Raw genomic sequence first — 19,527 nt, forward strand, 5'->3', positions numbered from 1 at the left:
GCATAATATTTTATAATATTATTTTCCATATTAAAATAAAATACAAGCCATACAGTATTAAGAATATCTAAAAGTAAGTTCACTTGGCTCGCTCAAATTTCTGGGAATGGTAGCATGAACTTCAGCTAAAAGACAGAGCTAGAGTTTTAGTCTTTATTCTTTAACAGAATACAAACTAATTTCCCCTAACCTGGTACTATCCAGATATGTTGACTTCATATCCTTTCAGCTGTACACAGCAAAGTTAATGCAAATGCTGGCCGGTGTAAGTTTTGGCCTGAGGACACCATATAGGAGAAGAGTAATGAATTTTACCTTACAATGATTTTACTTACTGGTTCACTTCCTTTTGCAAAGCAAGTTTGGTTCCCAGGTCGTTCGCTCTCCCAAGGCAGTTTTCCTTTCCCAGCACTTAACACACGCCGGGGACATATTCCTTGGTCCGCAAAAGGGGTAAAAGACCCAGCAGTCTCTCCAGAGTAGCTGTGGGCACTCTGGATACGGTTGCCCTCCAGGAGCCAATCTGTATCCGCTCCATGAGGCAAATGAAAGCCGCGCCCGTTTGCTGAGGATGGCAGGGGAACAGCATACTCCACAAACCACTGGTCGGTCAGCTTGGGAAGAGTTTTTCTGGCCAACCGAGCCTGCACGGCACTCATGACGCCTTCGCAATTATCCTGAAGTTCAACCACGTCCACTGCCTTGAAGATGAGGCTGGTGCGACCGGGGCCCAAGGCCGAAGCCAAGACAGCAAAAGCCTCCAAGGCGGCGTGGCGAACCCGGCGCTTGCTGTCCGCCAGAGCAGGGGCAAGTGCAGCCACCAGCTTGGGGAGCTCGAAGTCCTCGCTGGGGAAGGTGAGGAGGGCAGCGATGGAGATGGCCAGGACAACCTCGCGGACACGAGAATTGCGATGCTGCAGGTGCTCGGGGCGCAGCAGGAGATCCAGCACGGGCTGAGGGCCGGCTGCCCGCATCAGACCCAGAAAGAGTTGGTGGTACTCCTGGCGGATGGCCAACTTAGCGTCGCCCAGCACTTTAGCTGCGGCCGCCACCAACGGCTCCAAGCGGGACCGGCTCCCCGCCGCCGGGCCTAGGCGGACAGCCAGCAGGCGCAGCCCTTCCAGCGCCCCCAGCGCCACTTTAAAGTTCGAGTCGTCCAGCAGAGCCCGCAGCAGGCTGAGCAGCCCAAGGAGGCTGGGCGGCGGCAAGCAGGCCAAAGCCGCCCCCGGCGCCTCTCCCAAAACCCGCTTTAGCTGCTCCATGGCGCCCACCCGGCCTCGGTAGTCATGCTGGTCCAGCAGCCGCGCGTGCAGCTCCGACGGGACCAGCCCGAAGCGCAGCGGCGTGGCTCCCGGTTGGGTCGGCGGCGGGACGCGGCCTGCAGAAAAAGAAGCGGCGGGCGTCTCCCATGGCTCCCTGCAGCCGCCGCCGTCCCCTCCTCCGCCGGAGGCACCCCCTTCCTGCTCTTCCTCTCTGGCCATGCCCCTCTCCAGGGCTTTGCCCGGCTGCCCCGCCAGCCCGCCCCGAGGCCGCCGCCGCCGGGCCCCTCACAGGGGAGCATCGCCGTCTCCAGGGAAACGCGTCACCGCCGCTTCCTTCGCAGTCTCGGCCACGACGGAGGTCTCAGTGCGCGTGCGCACGACGCCCAGCTGGGCAGGAGAACGGCAGCAGCTGTCAATCGTTTGATAGGAAACGTAGAAGAGAAGGCACGAGGGGTGGGAAGAACGTTCTGGCGAGTCTCGCGGGCGAGATGTTCGTGGAAGGCCTCGGTGCGCAGGGCGCGCCGGGGTATGTAGTCCAATCCCTCACGAAACAGGGCCGAAGGCCTAAATAGTGCTATAATTATCTACACCCAAGGAAGGTTTATTTTTGCTTTGTTTTAAACGTAAAATTGAAACATACAATTGTGGTAACACCTCTCTCCCCGTGAATGGTGAAAAGGCTGCCGGGAGTCGAAATTTTAGAGGAGGGAGGAGTCTGTGGATCGTTAGCGGAAATGACGCAGCCAGCCGTCGCTTCTCTTCCGCTGCGTCTGGCTGTGTTGTTGTACCTGAAAGGAGCCCACGGAGGCCCCCGCCCGACTGGGCTGCAGTACCCTGAGTCCGGTGAGTGACCCTCCGCCCCCGATATTAATTGTGAGGGAATGGCCGGAATGATGGAACTTGGGCCAGAAATAGCGTGGCTCGAGGGGGAAAAAATCAGCATAATATGAGACGGAGGTTGGAAGGGGTGACTGGCTGCGGGAGGTCCTTGTTTATCTCCGTTCTTTGTCGTCCTTCGCAACGAGTGTGATGGATGTTTGCTAAAACGTTTTGGGCAGGTTAAGGTGCCTTTGTCGTCTCTAAGTGCTCGGTAACTGTTCTCTCCCCATAGTATTGGGAACAGTCGTCCGGCAATTGGAGTTACTAGACCTGAATGCAAAAGAACAGAAAATGGTTGACTTGGTTTTCAGGTGAATTGGTAGCAATTTATATAATGTATAGTATGTCTGTCATGAGACAAGAAAAGTTTGCCTAGGACTGAGGTTATCATCAGATATACACTCTGTAAGTTGCTGGTTTTCAAATGTACGGGTAGGTTTTATTTTTATTTTGGTGTAATGTAGGGACCTGTAGTGATTCTAAAACATTCGGGTTTTACTAATTATTGTGATAATGTCTTTCAAAGTAATCCTCTCCAGAAATGAGTGAGCATTCCATAATCATAAAGTTTCACGGAGCACTTAAGAGTTTGTGTAAACTTTTATGATTCGACACTGAAAAGAGCAATGGGAACATAAATGCAGCCCTATAACAGATATATTACTTTAAATGACTCACTAGGTGTTTGCTTTTCTGTACATTCTAAAGCAGCTTTTTAGAATTTTAAAGTGTTGCTTAGGTAGAGCACATAAACCAAAACAATATAAGATAGAGAATATATAGTCATACTATGATTATTGTCTTATTGCTAACTTTAGGCAGACTTGTTATTTTCTGCTTCATAGTAGTAATGTTTCAGACTCAGATTTTCTATTTCAGTACAGTTCTTTTCTTATGTTATTCAAACACATCAGTAAATCACTGCAAATAAAAAGTGTATGTATATGTATATATAGGTGTGTATGCCTGTGTGTGTGAAAGGAATATAATTTGGGTGTGTAGACAGAGAGAGAGAATATGAAAATCTCTATACAATAGAGTTTCAGTATTTCTATCCAAAAAGAAGGCAGAGATGCTGATATAAATTGAAAGAGATAAAGAAGCTCAGTGATTTTTAAAAATAGGAATGATTTGAAATAAAATGCAGAGAGAATAATCTGTTGACATTCATAATCTCGAGAGCAGATATTATAATGATAATACCATATTGAAAAACAAAGCACATTTTGGGTTCCATTCACTTCATATGCAATGAACTATCCAAACAACTTTTGCAAGAGACCCTTGAATGTGTCAAATCTGTTTGGAATACATAGGTACCAAGCCCTGTATAAGTCAAACTAGAATTTTAAAATTCACCTAAAAATCCATTGGTAACCAATGCAGAGTCCACAAAATTAGTATAACATGAATCAAGTGGTTCAAATAAACAGACTGCTGCAATTTGCACCAGATGCAGTTTTTGAGAAGTCTTCAAAGTTTCCCTATTAAAGATATTGCATTGTGACAAGAGCAAGAGTCCTTATATTGCTTTGTATGTATCAAAAGTATATTAATTAAAATTTATGAAAATGTGTTTTAAATTTAATTTATTTTAACAGATGGACCAGTCATCTCCAACCTATATGATTGCTAATTTAATACCCCTGCATTCAGAGCAACTCCTTCAAGGCCTGAACTTACTCCGCCAGCACCATGAACTTTGTGATGTCATCCTTCGGGTTGGAGATGTCAAGATCCATGCCCATAAAGTTGTGCTTGCTAGTATCAGTCCATATTTCAAAGCCATGTTCAGTGGCAATCTGTCTGAAAAAGAAAACTCCGAAGTAGAATTCCAGTGCATTGCAGAAGCAGCTCTGCAGGCCATAGTGGAATATGCCTATACTGGGACTGTATTCATATCACAGGACACTGTGGAATCACTTCTGCCTGCTGCCAATCTCTTGCAAATCAAGCTTGTGCTGAAAGAATGTTGTACCTTTTTAGAAAGCCAGCTGGATCCTGGCAATTGTATTGGTATCTCCCGTTTTGCAGAGACTTATGGCTGTCACGATCTGTATTCGGCTGCCAATAAATATATTTGTCATAACTTTGAAGATGTTTGTCAAACAGAAGAGTTCTTTGAACTTACCCATTCTGAGCTGGATGAAATTGTTTCCAATGACTGCTTGAATGTAGTTACAGAGGAAATGGTTTTTTATGCGCTGGAATCTTGGATCAAATATGATGTGCAGGAGCGTCAGAAATTTCTGGCGCAGCTGCTTCACTGTGTACGGCTGCCTCTGTTGAGTGTTAAATTTCTCACAAGACTTTATGAAGCTAATCATCTCATTCGTGATGACCATACCTGTAAACACCTGTTGAATGAAGCCCTGAAGTACCATTTCATGCCTGAACACAGGCTTTCGTATCAGACTGTACTAACTACACGTCCTCGCTGCCCTCCTAAAGTGCTCTGTGCAGTGGGAGGAAAAGCTGGACTCTTTGCTTGTTTAGAAAGGTGAGAAATAACAGCCACAAGAACAAAAAAAAATCTGGATTTAAGCAGGCTTGTCTTGCTAATCTCTTCTGTTCACAAGTCAAAGTAGCTAGTGGAGTTTAACTCTGAGGAAAACTATACAGGTTTTGACAACCTTCAGTTGCTTGTCATACCAAAATAGAAGGGGAATATTCTGAAATGCAAAGCAGATAATTGACCAGGGTATTATGATTTTGAATATTCTTCATTTTGCTGCTGTTTTGACTGTCACAGCCTTGTAAGAATTACTAGCATTTTTTTAGTTCAGGAATTTATTTATATCTTAATTATCAATCTAATAATTTATCCCATTTACTGAAAAGGAAAGAGATTTCAGGTTTTTTTTCACAATTAGGTATAAAGTGGAAGTGTAAGAACTGCAAATCTAACTTCTGTTCGAAGTATGGTCTTATTTTTCTTTGTCAACTGTTAGAGTTATTACAACAAAGAAATATGCTGAGGTTCATTATCCTGTAATCAGCTTCATTGCCTAAATTTGCTAGCTGTAAAAATGTATGACTGAGCTCATATGTAGAAAGTCAACAGCTCACTTATTCCCCTGCCTTGCCTTTTAAGGGCTATATTTTACTTGACTATTTCCAAATATTGAGTAGTAGTCAGTTTTATCAAAGCACCATGGAATGGATACCGCTATTAGTTTAAATTCCCTTTCTTATAATCCTTTTGCTTAGACCATTCTAAAGATTTAGGAGATCTTGCAGAGTAAACTTTGTATGAATTCCTTATACATTTAACCTTTCTTTGCAGCAGCAGTAAATTGAATGATGATGAAAGATAGATGGAGAAACTAGCTAGAATGGGTTCACTCTCCAAACTTTGCCCATTTAACAGAATCTAAGATTATGTATTTACTGAACAAATTTATATAGCTGCCCATCTCACATAAAGATGACACTAGTAGCTTTATAACATTTAAAAACACCCACCATATTCCACTTTCACGGCAGCAATAACACAGTCAGCCACTTGACTGCCTTCCTGTCCATATCGTGGACCATATTTTTAGGGCCTTTCAGTTCCTGTGAGCAATCTTTTCATTAAGGAGGTGAGCTGTTTTTCAAATCAATAAAGCTCTGCTTTGGTAAAGTTTGAGTCTTATGATTTAAAGATTGGTTGCATACCTCACACTGAGTAGTGGTTTGTTTGTAATTAATTTGCTGAATATACTACAGAGATCACACTTAGCTGTTAAACCATCAGCTATTATTTACAAGCCACAATGACTTAGTTTACCCAAAGCATTAAGCCCAAACCAACCCATATATGACTTAACACAAAACATTAATTCAATTACAATGTTTTTGTGCATAGGGGTCCATTTAGAAGATGGTTCAGTATCAAGCAACTCAAAACAGCATTTTAAAATGTTTGAAATAGAGACATAGGATAAAAGTATTTAAATTCCATTTGAGATATCAGCTTTTGATATATTGAAATTCCGTTTTGCCTCATGATTGTTTTTTGTCTTCTTCAGTGTTGAGATGTATTTTCCTAAGAATGACTCTTGGATAGGCTTAGCACCTCTGAGTGTTCCTCGCTATGAATTTGGAATCTGTGCTCTTGATCAGAAAATCTATGTAATAGGAGGAATTGCAACCCACATGTGTCAAGGCATCAATTATCGGAAGCATGAAAACTCTGTGGAATGCTGGGACCCTGATACAAACACTTGGACATTGATTGAAAGTATGAATGAGAGCCGAAGTACTCTGGGTGTAACAGTTTTGTCACGAGAAATTTATGCCTTGGGAGGTTATGATGGGCAGTCCTACTTGCAATCAGTGGAGAAGTATAATCCAAAAGTGAAGGAGTGGCAACCTGTTGCACCAATGAACAAAACCAGGAGTTGCTTTGCTGCAGCTGTCTTAGATGGAATGATTTATGCCATTGGGGGATATGGTCCAGCTCATATGAACAGGCAAGTGCATGTTTTAAGCTTGGCAACTTGTTGTTATTATTCATAAAATTATATGGGCACCCTCTCATGGAAAGTGACTCTGGGTAGTATACAGCAGAACAATAATATGCAGGACCCTCTACCTTATTAATTATTCCCAGTGTAACAATGCCTTCATAATTCATGCTTTAGGTAATTTGTCTAAGAAATTCTTTGGGGTTGTTAAAATTGAATGTGTTTTTTTTTTTTCAAAACTTGGGGAGAAGAAATCTATTTGGTTAGATCTTAAATCATATTGTGGTATATATTGGTCATGTGCATGTACATGCCAGAAACTAAGTGTTCTTTCTAATTAAAATCTCCCTTTATGAGAGCAACTGGTTGATGATGTGAGATTAATTATATGGTATTCCAGCCTTGTATAGAGCAACATAATTTCATTACTGTAGCCTGGGGTTGTATTATTGAGATAACAGTACACTGAAATGCTAGCCACATTTTTGCAAGTGTATTGTGTAAAGCAGGGGTCCCCAACCACCGATCCGCAGACCGGTACCGGTCCGCGGAACAAGTCCTACCGGGCCGCTGGTTGCTGGGCGCCGCCATCTTTTTTTGATGAAAAAGTGCTTCCGGTGAGCTTTTCCGGGTAGAAAGCTCACCGGAAGCACTTTTTCATCAAAAAAAGATGGCGGCGCCCAGCTGATGCCAGTACCGGGCCGCGGCGCCCAGCTGATGCCGGTACCGGTCCGCGGCATAAAAAAGGTTGGGGATCACTGGTGTAAAGTGATCGAGGCTAGTTTATTGTTGAGTGTGTACTGTTAATCCAATTTTCTAAAGTGTTAGGGAAACAATAGTTAAATTAACTATGGGTAAGAGAATATTGTGAACACAGCCTGGTAATTTTCCCTATATGTCTGCTGGTTTAAATTAGAGCAAAAATTCCCCAGATTACACACATACAAAATTAGAGTCCAACTTGCCAACTACAGTAGACTTTGATGTCATTTAACTCTAACCCAATCCAATCTGCAAACCTTTAATAGGCAATCCTCATTAATAAAAAGTTAAATCTGAAGTTAAAATTGTACTAAAACTTAATCAAAACTTGGTCATGTAAAGACCATCACAAACGTGGAGTAACACTGCTGCAGTATAATGTTCAAGTCTCTTGTTGTGGAAAAATAACATCACAGTCATCTAGCACAGTGGTCGCTAACTGGTGGGCTGCAGAGAAATGTCACCCCCAGAGTACCCTGCAAAGCAATTGATCCAGGCTGCGTGGGAACACAAGGCTGCGCCGCCCACATGGCCTGTAAGAACACATGGTTTGCATCGCTTGTATAGGCTGCTGCTTCTGCTTCTTCTTTCTTCTGCTTTTGGCTGCACGCAAAGAAAGCAGCAAAAGTATTTATCTCTCCCAAACTCTGCCAGAAATGAGTCTTTGGGGCCCTGCAAGGCATCCTGCTCCAAGAGGCTGCACCGGCAAAGATTCATTTCTGGTGGAGTTTGGGGGAGAGAAAGAAAGACTTCTGCTGCTTCTGCTGCTTTCCTTGCATGAAGCCAAAAGTCTCTCTCTCTCTCCCCCTGAGAAGGGAGCTGGAAACAGTATCCTGCGTCCCAAATAAAGAACGATTGATCGGTAGGAAAACAGGGTGCGGAATTTTCCTGCAGACTTTTCCTGCAGACTTTTTTGGGGATTTCCCAGGGTCTCTGCAAACAGAGACCCTGGGAAAATCCCAAAAAAAGTTTGCAGGAAAATCCCCCACTCTGTTTTCCTACTGATCACGGAATACCCCCCTCTCTATCCCCCCTCCCCCTGAGAACGGAGCTGAAAAGCAGGTTAGGAATGTGGCTGCCTTGGAGGGGTGGGATATGTGTGAGGGACCTGTGTGTTTGTGTGTGTGTGTGTGTGTGAGAGAGAGAGAGAGAGAAAGAGAGAGAACATCATCAGCCCTCCGAGGTTAGATCGGATTTCCCCCTCCCTGTGAGAACAGAGCTGAAAAGCAGGTTACGAATGTGGCTGCCTTGGAGGGTGAGTGTGTGAGGGACCTGTGTGTGTGTGAGAGAGAGAGAGGGAGAGAGGGGACATCACCACCAGCCCTCCGAGTTTAGATCAGATGTCTCCCTCTCCCCCCTCCCTCCCACCAATGTCAGCAAGCCACCATCAGTCAAAATTCATATTACTGATTGGGATTTAAAATTATGAGTTTGGTGCTCCCTGAGATCCAAAAGGTTGGTGACCCCTGATCTAGCAGAACATAAATTAGTATGTGATTAATACTAAGACAGCTTGAAAGTTCTTGAATAAAATGAAGGAACCTCTGGAAGCCAATGCATTACCATAATTCATATTCAATGTTCATATTCAATCCTTTCTCTCCTTTTGGTCCCTGATTTCCATCTTGACTGTAGAGCAGGGGTGTCGAACTCACATCGTCACGTCGTCATCACGTGTCCTATCGCAAATTTTTTCCCCTTTGCTAAACCAGGGTTGGGCATGGCCAGCATGTGACGCATCCGGCCTGCAGGCCAGGAATTTGATAGCCCTGCTATAGAGTTTTATGTACTATCAAAATATCTTGCCTATAACTTGGCTTATAGACAATCTCAAGAGGCCACAGAAGCTGCGTTCATGTGGGAATTGCAACTTGCTGGTTATCCCTCATGAACGCAGCTACAATACTAACTTGCAAATAATCAGTAGAAACTCTGGTCATTAAATGCTGTTGTTTGTTTCCATCTGCAGTGTGGAACGTTATGATCCCAACAAGGACTCCTGGGAAGCAGTTGCACCAATGGCAGACAAGAGAATAAACTTCGGTGTTGGGGTTATATTGGGCTTCATTTTTGTAGTTGGAGGGCACAATGGTGTTTCTCACTTGTCCAGCATTGAGCGGTATGATCCACACCAAAACCAATGGACTGTTTGTCATCCGATGAAGGAACCCCGAACTGGTAATAAACTTCTCAGTTTATTATCTAAACTGCTCCTCTTCGACTGAATTTTGTTCTTTTTTTCATGTCACTTTGGGAGCAATTAAGTTTTACTTTCAACAAAAAAATCATCACTGAGTTCTCCCTTACTGTGCTACTTCTATGCAAATGGGATATCGTGTAAGAATGCCCCAACGTGCTATTCAGTGATCTTTCCCTAAAAAAAACAAAAACTTATCCTTGCTATGATAAACCACAAAACCCTGGAAAAGGGAAGAGAGAGATTTACTTGAACAGCATTTATATCATGAGTACATTAAAACACGGGCAAACTTTACAACCAAAGACTGCATTTCTTTTTTTTTTCTTTGAGAGCAAAAGAATATAGTGATTATTATATTAATAAAGATGGTGGCATAAAATTTTGGACCCTTTAATAAGGCAATGGTGGGATTCAATTTTTTTTTTACTACCGGTTCTGTGGGCGTGGCTTGGTGGGCGTGGCTTGGTGGGCGTGGCAGGGGAAGGATACTGTAAAATCTCTAGTCAGAGGTGGGATTTGCCGGTTCTCTGAACTACTCAAAATTTCCGCTACCAGTTCTCCAGAACTAATCAGAACCTGCTGAATACCACTTCTGATTTAGGGTTTTGGAAGGCTTCCTAGCATAAAATAAAGTAATCTTAGTTTTGCGGGAATATGGATTTCGGCATGGAAAATATAGCAGAGTTAGAGTTAGACATTTTGGTGAATGAGTAATTATATTGCTTAGGTGTTTTTTTTTTTAGTTTGCATGTTTTTCTCATGAAAAGGACTTGATTTTGTAATGTTAAATATATAAATATACTTTCTTTTTTCTTCTCCAATAGGAGTTGGTGCAGCTATAATTGATACGTATCTTTATGTAGTTGGTGGACATTCAGGGTCGTCCTATCTTAATACCGTACAGAAATATGACCCTATATCTGATAACTGGCTGGACACTGCTGGTATGATGTACTGCCGTTGTAATTTTGGCTTGACTGCACTTTGAAGAATATATTTGAGGACACAAGTAGCACTGAAGATGCCTGATCTGTACAAAGCAGAAGCTGTATTTCTTCAAGATGGGAGAAAGGAGAGATGACTTAATAGTAATGCAAACAGGTGAACCCCAAATAAGAATTGGATATTGTTGATGGAAAAGAAATGGAAGGAGGGAATATGGAAATGTTTTTCTAATGGGGATCCAAATTGCACACTGTTATTGATCTGAAATAATTTTATCTTGATAAAAGAAGCACTGTGTTGCCTGCAATAGGCAAAGAAACTCCTAAACTCAGAGCTTTGATCTTTATCTTCCTGTGAGTGGCATAGGTAATATTGCTAAAGGGGTGGGATCATTTGACTGTGTTGCACAATCTTACTAGATGTCTGTCTCCATATTTACAAAGAGACCATGATTGCTTCACATTTTTTATGAACCGTTAAAGGGCTGCTTTTTGCCTCCATCCATTACACAGGTTTTGTAAATAGCTGATACTGTAATTTGTTTATCTGCACTTCCTATGCCTCATCCTTTTGGAGTGGAGGAATAATTTACTGGAGGATAAGGATGGATAAGCTATTTTCAGCTCAATGCATTTAAAGTTTTATTTTTATTCTTATACTATTTGGACCTGTCTGTCCATCTAAAAGGTAACCCTTCTTGCCCTTTATCCGAAAACCTAGAGTTTTTAAGCTGGTAGAAGAAAGCCCATGTGGCTTGGGTTTTATTAAAATAATGCATAATGATACGCCAGCACCTGTATAAATGTTCCAGAAAGAAGTATCTTCCACCTCTGTGTATAAACTTATGGCATAGAGCCACGAGTGACTACAAAGAATGTACAACTAAATTTTTAGTGTGAACTGACTTTGATATGGTGCTAAACAATTAGATTGCTGAGATTGCTAGAAATATTAAGAGAGATTGATTGAATATGTACAGCATTGGACTTAAGGCAAATTTTTGACTAAAGTAATACATTTTTGTCATTGGTGATCTGCAAGATATGTAATGATAGCTACTAAATTGAAATATAAAACTATTTTTTCTTTTCTATTGTTATGAAATTATCAAGTTTTCCTTATGCTAATATTTCATAGATGAGCATGTTTGGTGAACAGAATCCTGAACAGATTAGAGAATGGAGGGAGTATTGATTTTTTTAGAGATAGTTCTCCTTAAAGAATGAATTAGGTAACAATACTGGATAGTTAACCTCTGCATTCTTAGCAGCTCCCCCAAACATTGCTTTGAGATATCCTAGAACTCAGCAGAACATTTTAGTAGTGATTGGATTGTTCTGTAATAGGACAATTCCTCTAATAAATTGAAATTTGAGCATCAATAGATCATCCTGAAACTCACTGTTAAAGTTCTAAGAGAACAAAGCATGACCTTATTTTTTAATATTATTTAACATAGATAACTGAAACTGTTTCTGCAGTTTTCTCTTTCAGGTATTTTTAAATGTATATTTCTGTTTTGTTGAAAGAGTTGTACTTCAATTTATCCTTGTCTGCCTTTACTCCCTTTGGAAGTACATTTCTCCTCATCTCCCTTTAGCATGATTTTTGGTAGTGTTCACAAACATGCAATAATAAGATGTGTGGCTGACCTGTATTTTGAGCCTTTTACTTCTGTCTACACAAAAGGGGAGATTATGGACTAGTAACTTGTGCTCTGTAATAAGAATGGCAGCTAACCAAGCTGCAAAAGCTCTTCTTCTTCCATGAGCTAATCAATGTTCTAATTAAAACCAGAAGAGCACATTTCTTAAACTACTTAACATCATTTTTCTACCAACACTTGAAGATGTTATCAAATCCTAAAACTCTTGTTTAGATATTTGTGAAGTTAAGCAGAGTTTTGAAGCAACTAACTATGAAACAAGCAATTTGTAATATGCTAGTTGATACCTATTATGCAGCAATAATAGTATAATGCAACATGTACATTGATTTTTTTAATGCATGGAATTGTGTGCTTAGGACATTCTCATTCATTTCAGTGAAAATTGAGAGATCTGGATTCTGAAGAAAGCAATCCTATGTGACAGTAGAAGCAATTGCTTGTTGTGGATCAACGGCTATTCAGTTTGCATTCACAAAAATGCAAAGTTAAATTGTTTTTTTGTCTTAGGTCTTTCTTCAAGCTGCCTTTGAATTTAGAAAAAAATATATTGATGCTTGGTAGTTGAGAAGCTCAAATAGTGAGATTTTGGGAATCGGACAGAAACAGCTCTGAACAAAGAGAGAGAGAAAAGTGATCACGGAGTGGAAAATGCTAAAAAACAAATCCCATTGTAGCTGGCTTAAGGACTTAAGAAGAGTTCACTTGGTTATCTGCCTTGTTCATGCATGTTTTGCAAAGCATCCATTCAAACTGCTTTGACTGGCAAATCTGAACATCAGAGTTAAGGATGTTTTTTTGCTTCTGTTTTTAAAAAAAGGACTGCAGATCGTGACATTCTTTTATATTCTTCTGCACCCCTTTTGGGTGATGACATGTACCCAGTAAGAAGTCAGTTACTCTAAATATAGCACTTTTTATTATTAATCTCCAGGCAGTTTGAGGGTAGCCCTTATTGTGCAGTTTAGCTAAGGACATTGTTGATTTAGTCTATCTTGATATTTGTCCATAAGGAGATTTGGTTGATTAATTATGTAGACCATCTGTATTAAGAACAACTTAAGGCACAAATAGCTATTTTAGTCACAATTAGATTAATTCACTAGTGCATTAGATACTATCTCTGTAGCAAATACATTTAAATAAACACATCATAGTCATTTCTCTTTCACCAATCACTGAACTGCTCAAGTGTAGATAAATTGGACAACCAATTTTAACATTTGTAGGCTGCAATAAATTGCTTATAGCTCAGCATTACAGAGAAAGACTTTCCTAAAATAGTACCTACCTTAACATCCAATTCCACAAAACCATTCAAGTGACTTACTTAATGATTAAGCAAAAGCACTTTAACATTTCCTGGGTGTTTATTTTTAGGTTTTTCTTTAGTTTGGAAGAAAAATAGCCCACAGCTTTGTACATAGGGTAGCATTATATGCATATCTAATACAAGTAATCCTCAACCTTACGACCACAATAGGGATGGAATTTCCATCGCTAAATGAGGTGGTAGTTAACTGAGTTATGCTCAATTTTATGATCTTTTTTTTGTTGTGGCCATTAAGCAAATCACTGCAGTCATTAATTGAAGCTGGCTTCTCCCATTGAATTTGTTTCTCGGAAGCCAGCTGGGAAGGTCTCAGATGGTGGTTATGTAACCTTGGGATGCTGCAGCCATTGTAAATTAATATGGGTGTCAAGCACTCAAATTTTGAGCATGTGACCATGGAGACACTGCAACAGTCATAAAGTATGAGGAGCAGTCATAAGTCATTGGTTTGGTTACTAAGCAAATGTAGTTAAGGACTACCTGTAATCTTGATTGAAAGCACAACTCCAGAACCAGACACCGTTTCCAGTGCCAGCATCTGTTGTTATAAAAGAATTTTTCTTCTCATTACTATATCTTTCCATTCATGATAAATGAATATTTATGAGAGATAAAGAAGTTGGCAACTTGGCTGGGTCTTTTCTTCAGTCAAGAAATATTAAATGGTATAAAAGGGTTCCTGGAGATATGTCAGCTAGAGCAGTGGTCACCAACTGGTGGGCCACAGCCCATGGGTGGTCTACGAGAAAATTTTGGTGGTCCCCCCAAAGCAATCCAGGCTGCGTGGGAACACAAGGCTGTGCCTCCCTCATGGCCCATGGGAACACAAGGCTTGCATCGCTTGCACTGCAAACAACACGTAGTGAAGGGAGTAGGAAAAGGGCAGAGGGGAGGGAACTTGCCCCACTCACCCCGCACGCCTGGCCTGGCCTGGCCACCAGGCTGCTTCTTTCCTCTTCTGCTTTTGGCTGCACGCAAGGAAAGCAGCAAAAGTTTCTTTCTCTCCCCCAAACTCTGCCAGAAACTCTGCAAGGCATCCTGCTGCAGGAGGCTGCACCGGCAAAGACTCATTTCTGGTGGAGTTTAGGGGAGAGAAAGGAAGACTTCTGCTGCTTTCCTTGCATGAAGCCAAAAGTCAGTCAGTGTCTCTGTCTCTGTCTCTCTCTCACCCCCCCAGAATGGAGCTCAAAAGCAGGCTAGGAATGTGGCTTCCTTGGAGGGTGTGTGTGTGTGAGAGAGAGAGAGAGAGAGAGGTTAGATCTCTCTCTCTCCCTCCCTCCCTCCCTCCCTCCCTTCCCACCAACATCAGCAAGCCACCGTTGGTCAAAATTCATATTAGTGGTCCGCAGGATTTAAAATTATGAGTGTGGTGGTCCCTGAGGTCCAAAAGGTTGGTGTCCCCTGAGCTAGAATGTAAGATTGGAACCCCGCAGTGGTTAAATACTTTTGTTATGTGGCAAACTTAGGCAGTCTTCTCTCTATTTCTATTTTTTCTTCTCTATTTTTTCTTCTATCCCATCTACCAAGGTTCATTTGTTAACTCCTTCCATTCTATGACAGAATATGAGCTCACTCTCCTACTTGCCTTAAATCTCCTTTCATTCATAAAAGAACTGAGAAAGAATTCCGTTTCTTTGCCTTACATGCTATTCTGTGTTTTTACTTCTGTCACCCAATTCTAAACCTTCATGCACAGTAGCTTTTGGTAAGATTCTAACTTGCACAGAGGGATTTATTGTGGATGTTAGGAGACAGGCAGTGTTGTTTTATGTTGCATTCTCCTACCAGTGGAGTTTCATGGTCTTTCTCTGCCATCTTTCTTTACAAAGATGGTAGTTGAGTAGGAAGCCACCAGATAATTTTCTCCTTTGTTTGCTAAATGTGGTCATGTTCTGTTGTTATTGCTACAGTATTTCATTTGAATGTGCACTGTTTACTAAATAAATTTATGAAGGCAAAAAAAAATTTGATTGTAATTTTTTAAATATCTAACTTGATTATCTTCATCTTGAAATACGACAGATAAACTTGAAATATTATTTAGTAAATACATTTTTACTGGGGGGATTGAGAGTTCAATCAAGCTCACAGCCATAAAGCAGCCTGTAATGGACATAGGATCTGCAAAGTATCACTTTTATAATCACAGTTGCATGTAATCAATTTACAATTAAAGAGGCAGGTTAAAAGAAAACCAGTTAATAACTCAACATTCTTTTTTTTAACAGTTTTTTTTTTTTAGACATATATACATAAACACAACATAAAAACATCAAGCCATCTTCCACTTACGCACATACAGTGTGTCGGTTGGTTACAAATTGTTTTGTGCATCCACTCCATAGTCCTCACTTACAATTACTTGTATATATTCTCATATTATCAATCAAATATTCCTAAGTACATTATTATCATTGTTACTCAATCATTTGACTATACTATTATTCATTCATATGCGAGATATTCCATATTTTTAAATTGATTTATCTTATAGTAATTCATATTATCAACCTAAATCCATTCCATAATTATAATATGATAATATATCTTTATATATTCTATATAGTTCTGTTCTAAAGTTCTACATATTTCATTACCAATAACTCAACATTCTTTTTGGATAAAGAAGTATGGAAGAAGGGGAAAGGATATAAAGGATTTACAATTTTCAGCAATAAGTTTAACAGGAATTAGATGTCAGAAGTTAAAAATGGATAAATGGGACAGTAATTTTGAAATATTAAATTTGGTGAAAGTGTTTTTTTTAAAATATTGAAATTAAACAAAAAAAGAACAGATCTGACTTTCATGAGCCCATTATTTGTTTAACATTAAGAACAGACAATTGGTACATTTTACAGGACAAAGATAATGTGAACCAGATTGTGATAGTGACTGCAACTATGGAGTGCCATTTTAGATGAATGAATCAAAGTTGCAGGGAAAAAAAGGAGGTCAGGGAGGAGCCTGCATTTTACTTTCCCTCTTGTAACTGAGACACTTTCCTTTCTGGATTGCAAAATTAGAATGACAATCATCAGATGAGCAGGAAAAACAGGAGAATGGGGATTGTTAGCGCAACTTTCAGAAAGGAATTACACCAGAATTACTTGAGAAAATGTTTGAGGATTTACATAAAATGACTTCTGAATCATGAGGAGCTTTTGAAGAGAGGAGTGACCAGACATGTAAAACAAATGATAAATAATTTTTGAAAAGCAAGACAAAAGTTATTAATGGAGAGATGAAAAGATGAAGAGGATGCAGAGGCAAAAAATGGCAAAGTTCATAGAATTTGCAAAATTAGGAAGGGTTGTCCTGCTCCATTTTGTTAGGAAGAAGACAAGAGACTAAGTTTTGTAGAAGCATTTTAATGCAAGATTGAAGATTAATAATACAGATGCATTTGTTCTTAAAGACATTCGATTAAAATACTGCATTAAACAAAACACTGCTTCTTTCTGACAGATAGACAATCAGAAAAACAATGCATTTTGATGGAACAAACTGGAAGAATTTTTTTTTTATTTTCAAACAACATAGGTTTTAACTGAATTCTGTGCAAGAAAGCAAGGGAACATTTAAAAACATTCAAAACACTGGAGACAATACAAATGGGCGTGATAGGATGAGTATACACAAAAACCTTTACAAGTGCAATTGGAAAGTGAAAGGGATGGTCCTGAATTAGTTATTATAGATATTGACTTTTCTAAATTTTTGGCCTCGTTATGCTTAATATGGAATGTAAATGAAGCACATACTCCTTAAAAGAGAGAAAAAACATTATTCAAAAAAATTAAAACAAGATATAATTGGATAGAAAATAGGATATTAAATATTTGACTTACAAAAATTTGGGTGAATAATTTATCTCAGCAGGAACAAAAAAGAATTTCTAGAAAAAGAATTTTTAGATACACAAAAATACATCCCAGAACAGCAAACCTTCTGGGCAAAAGCCAGCTTTCATTTTGTACTAGATGTAGTCCTTCACTTTTAGAGCTAGTCCTCCACAATTGAGCCCAAAATTTCTGTTGCTAAGCAAGATAGTTAAGTAAATTTTGTCCCAATTTACCACTTTCTTGCCAGAGTTGTCAAGTGAATCATTGCAGTTGTTAATAACACAATTGTTAAGTGAATCTGGCTTTCCCATTGACTGCTTCTCAGAAGGTCCCACAGGACACTGCAAAATTCATAAATACATGCCAGTTGTCAAGCATCTGAATTTTGATCACACAACTGTGGGAATGCTGCAATGGTCATGTGAAAAATTATTGTCACATTTTTCAGTGCCATTGTAACTTTGAATGGTCACTAAACTTGTAAGCTGTGGACTAGGTATATATTACTCTGATAAACTCTACTACCTACCATAACAAACTCAGTCTCTGAAGATGAACATTATTTAGATATTTTGGGTGGAGTGCCCAATTAACTGTCTCATTCAAATTAATTTCTTAGATTACACCTTTACACATAGTCTTCATGTTGCAACCACATCCGGAATTATGTCAGCCTTCAAGATTTTCTCCCTTTGCTTTGCATCTTTTGGCTGTCATAAGTAATGGGGGGGGGAGGGGGGAATAGTTATGGGAAGTGAGCTGGAGTTGTTACAAACCAGAACTGTATAAGCTGGGGGGGTAGATTCTTGCTTAGGTTTCTATCCTATGCGCAGCTGCAACTCTTTATCAAAATATGTCAAGGTCAACGGACAGAGGCCTCATCACCACCTGGAGATACCCACATGATGATATACACAACTTTTAATTGGATGAGCCAATTGAACTATTGGGGGTGGGAACGTTGTCATTACTTTGTATATGTGATTTAAGCGCCCATTTTCTCAGATTCAGAATTCTTTTGTTGCTATCTTTTCCAGTAAGAGTAAAAGATATCTTTTCTCTGATTAATGGAGTCTAAGTCTTTCTTGGATTTTGAATGGAACACCAGCTGACATTATCAGCAACACAGTTTTATGTACCTGTGAAGGTAATAAATGCCAGTAGTAGTTCCAAAATTACCTTTTTGTCACTGTCATAACTGCAAACCCTCCCATGTAGGAGGCAATCACTAAGCAAGGATAACTTAAGGTCCCACTTACACTTAGGAAAAGGAATTTGGAATTTGGAAAAGGAGTTTGTTCTGAAAAGGTTCTGAAATCACCCCATTTTCACTGGAATAGAATATAATTCTTTATTGGCCAAGTGTGATTGGACACACAAGGAATTTGTCTTGGTACAAATGCTTGTGTACATAAAAGGAAAAAAGAAAAGATATATATATGTATATTATATATGTATATGTGTATATATATATATACATATACGTATAGGTAGGTATACATATATAATACATATACATACACACACACACATATATATAACATAACTAGCCATACATCTTCAAACCCCCAAAACTTTAACCTTAAACTGCCTACAGTGGACCTCACCCATTCCTAAGAGCTCTGTAAGGGGTCGTGCATAAGCGCACCAGCGTCCCTGTCCTACTGTTCCCATTTATTCGTACACGTTTATTATGTATATTCTTATACCAGTTTACACTTATATGTTTATATGTTATGTTCATACTTGTTTTCTCATACATGCTTAACAAACTAAACTAAATAAACTAAGCAAAAGTGCCCTATTCTTTGAAGAAGTAAACACAACAACGCGGGAAATATTATTTCTAAAACATGTCGTGTTTTTATTATTCCTTTGAAAAGAAAAGAAAAAAAAACAGCTGGTCATAGCATCTCTCGATTCATTTTAATCCGTCTGGAGCTGGAGTTCCGTCGCCTTGAAAAGTCGGCGAACGAGCGACACCGAAACTATCACGAAAACCGCTCCAAAGCTGGGGAAGCAGAAGGGAGGGGCGGAGGGCGGGGCGAAAGGATAGAGGCGAGTCGTTGATTGGTTCGCTGTTCTCCAAATCAATCAAGGACGGGGAGGAAAGGAACCCCCCCACCCCGTAACCACGGGCAGCGGAAGCGAGGAAACGCCCGCGAGCGCACGCCCTGGTCTCTT

General features: G+C 40.1%; 2 protein-coding genes across 8 annotated transcripts in view; one reads left to right on the forward strand and one right to left on the reverse strand.

The window, feature by feature from the left end:
* Nucleotides 1-1,676, reverse strand: part of TOGARAM1 (TOG array regulator of axonemal microtubules 1) — a 32,697-nt gene extending 31,021 nt beyond the window's left edge. For 5 of the 7 annotated variants that reach the window (XM_087952475.1, XM_087952474.1, XM_087952473.1 and 2 more), the window contains exon 1: nucleotides 336-1,607. In XM_087952475.1, coding sequence (XP_087808601.1) covers nucleotides 336-1,481 — 1,146 coding nt within the window. In that variant the 5' untranslated portion in view covers nucleotides 1,482-1,607. Of the gene's footprint in view, nucleotides 1-335 lie in introns of all 7 variants that reach the window. The other 2 variants (XM_087952476.1, XM_026670884.2) reach the window with 2 other exon arrangements.
* KLHL28 (kelch like family member 28) lies at nucleotides 1,620-11,590 on the forward strand. Its single transcript, XM_026670887.2, has 5 exons — nucleotides 1,620-2,105; nucleotides 3,743-4,641; nucleotides 6,155-6,598; nucleotides 9,324-9,532; nucleotides 10,379-11,590. The coding sequence occupies exons 2-5, from the start codon at nucleotides 3,743-3,745 to the stop codon at nucleotides 10,540-10,542; spliced, it is 1,716 nt and encodes a 571-aa protein (XP_026526672.1). The 5' UTR covers nucleotides 1,620-2,105; the 3' UTR covers nucleotides 10,543-11,590.
* The last annotated feature ends 7,937 nt before the right edge of the window (nucleotides 11,591-19,527 follow it).

Source organism: Notechis scutatus, chromosome 1 (genome assembly GCF_049901735.1).
Source record: "Notechis scutatus isolate UNSWTSFEM ecotype Mainland chromosome 1, rNotScu1.2, whole genome shotgun sequence".
NCBI classification, from domain to species: domain Eukaryota; kingdom Metazoa; phylum Chordata; class Lepidosauria; order Squamata; family Elapidae; genus Notechis; species Notechis scutatus.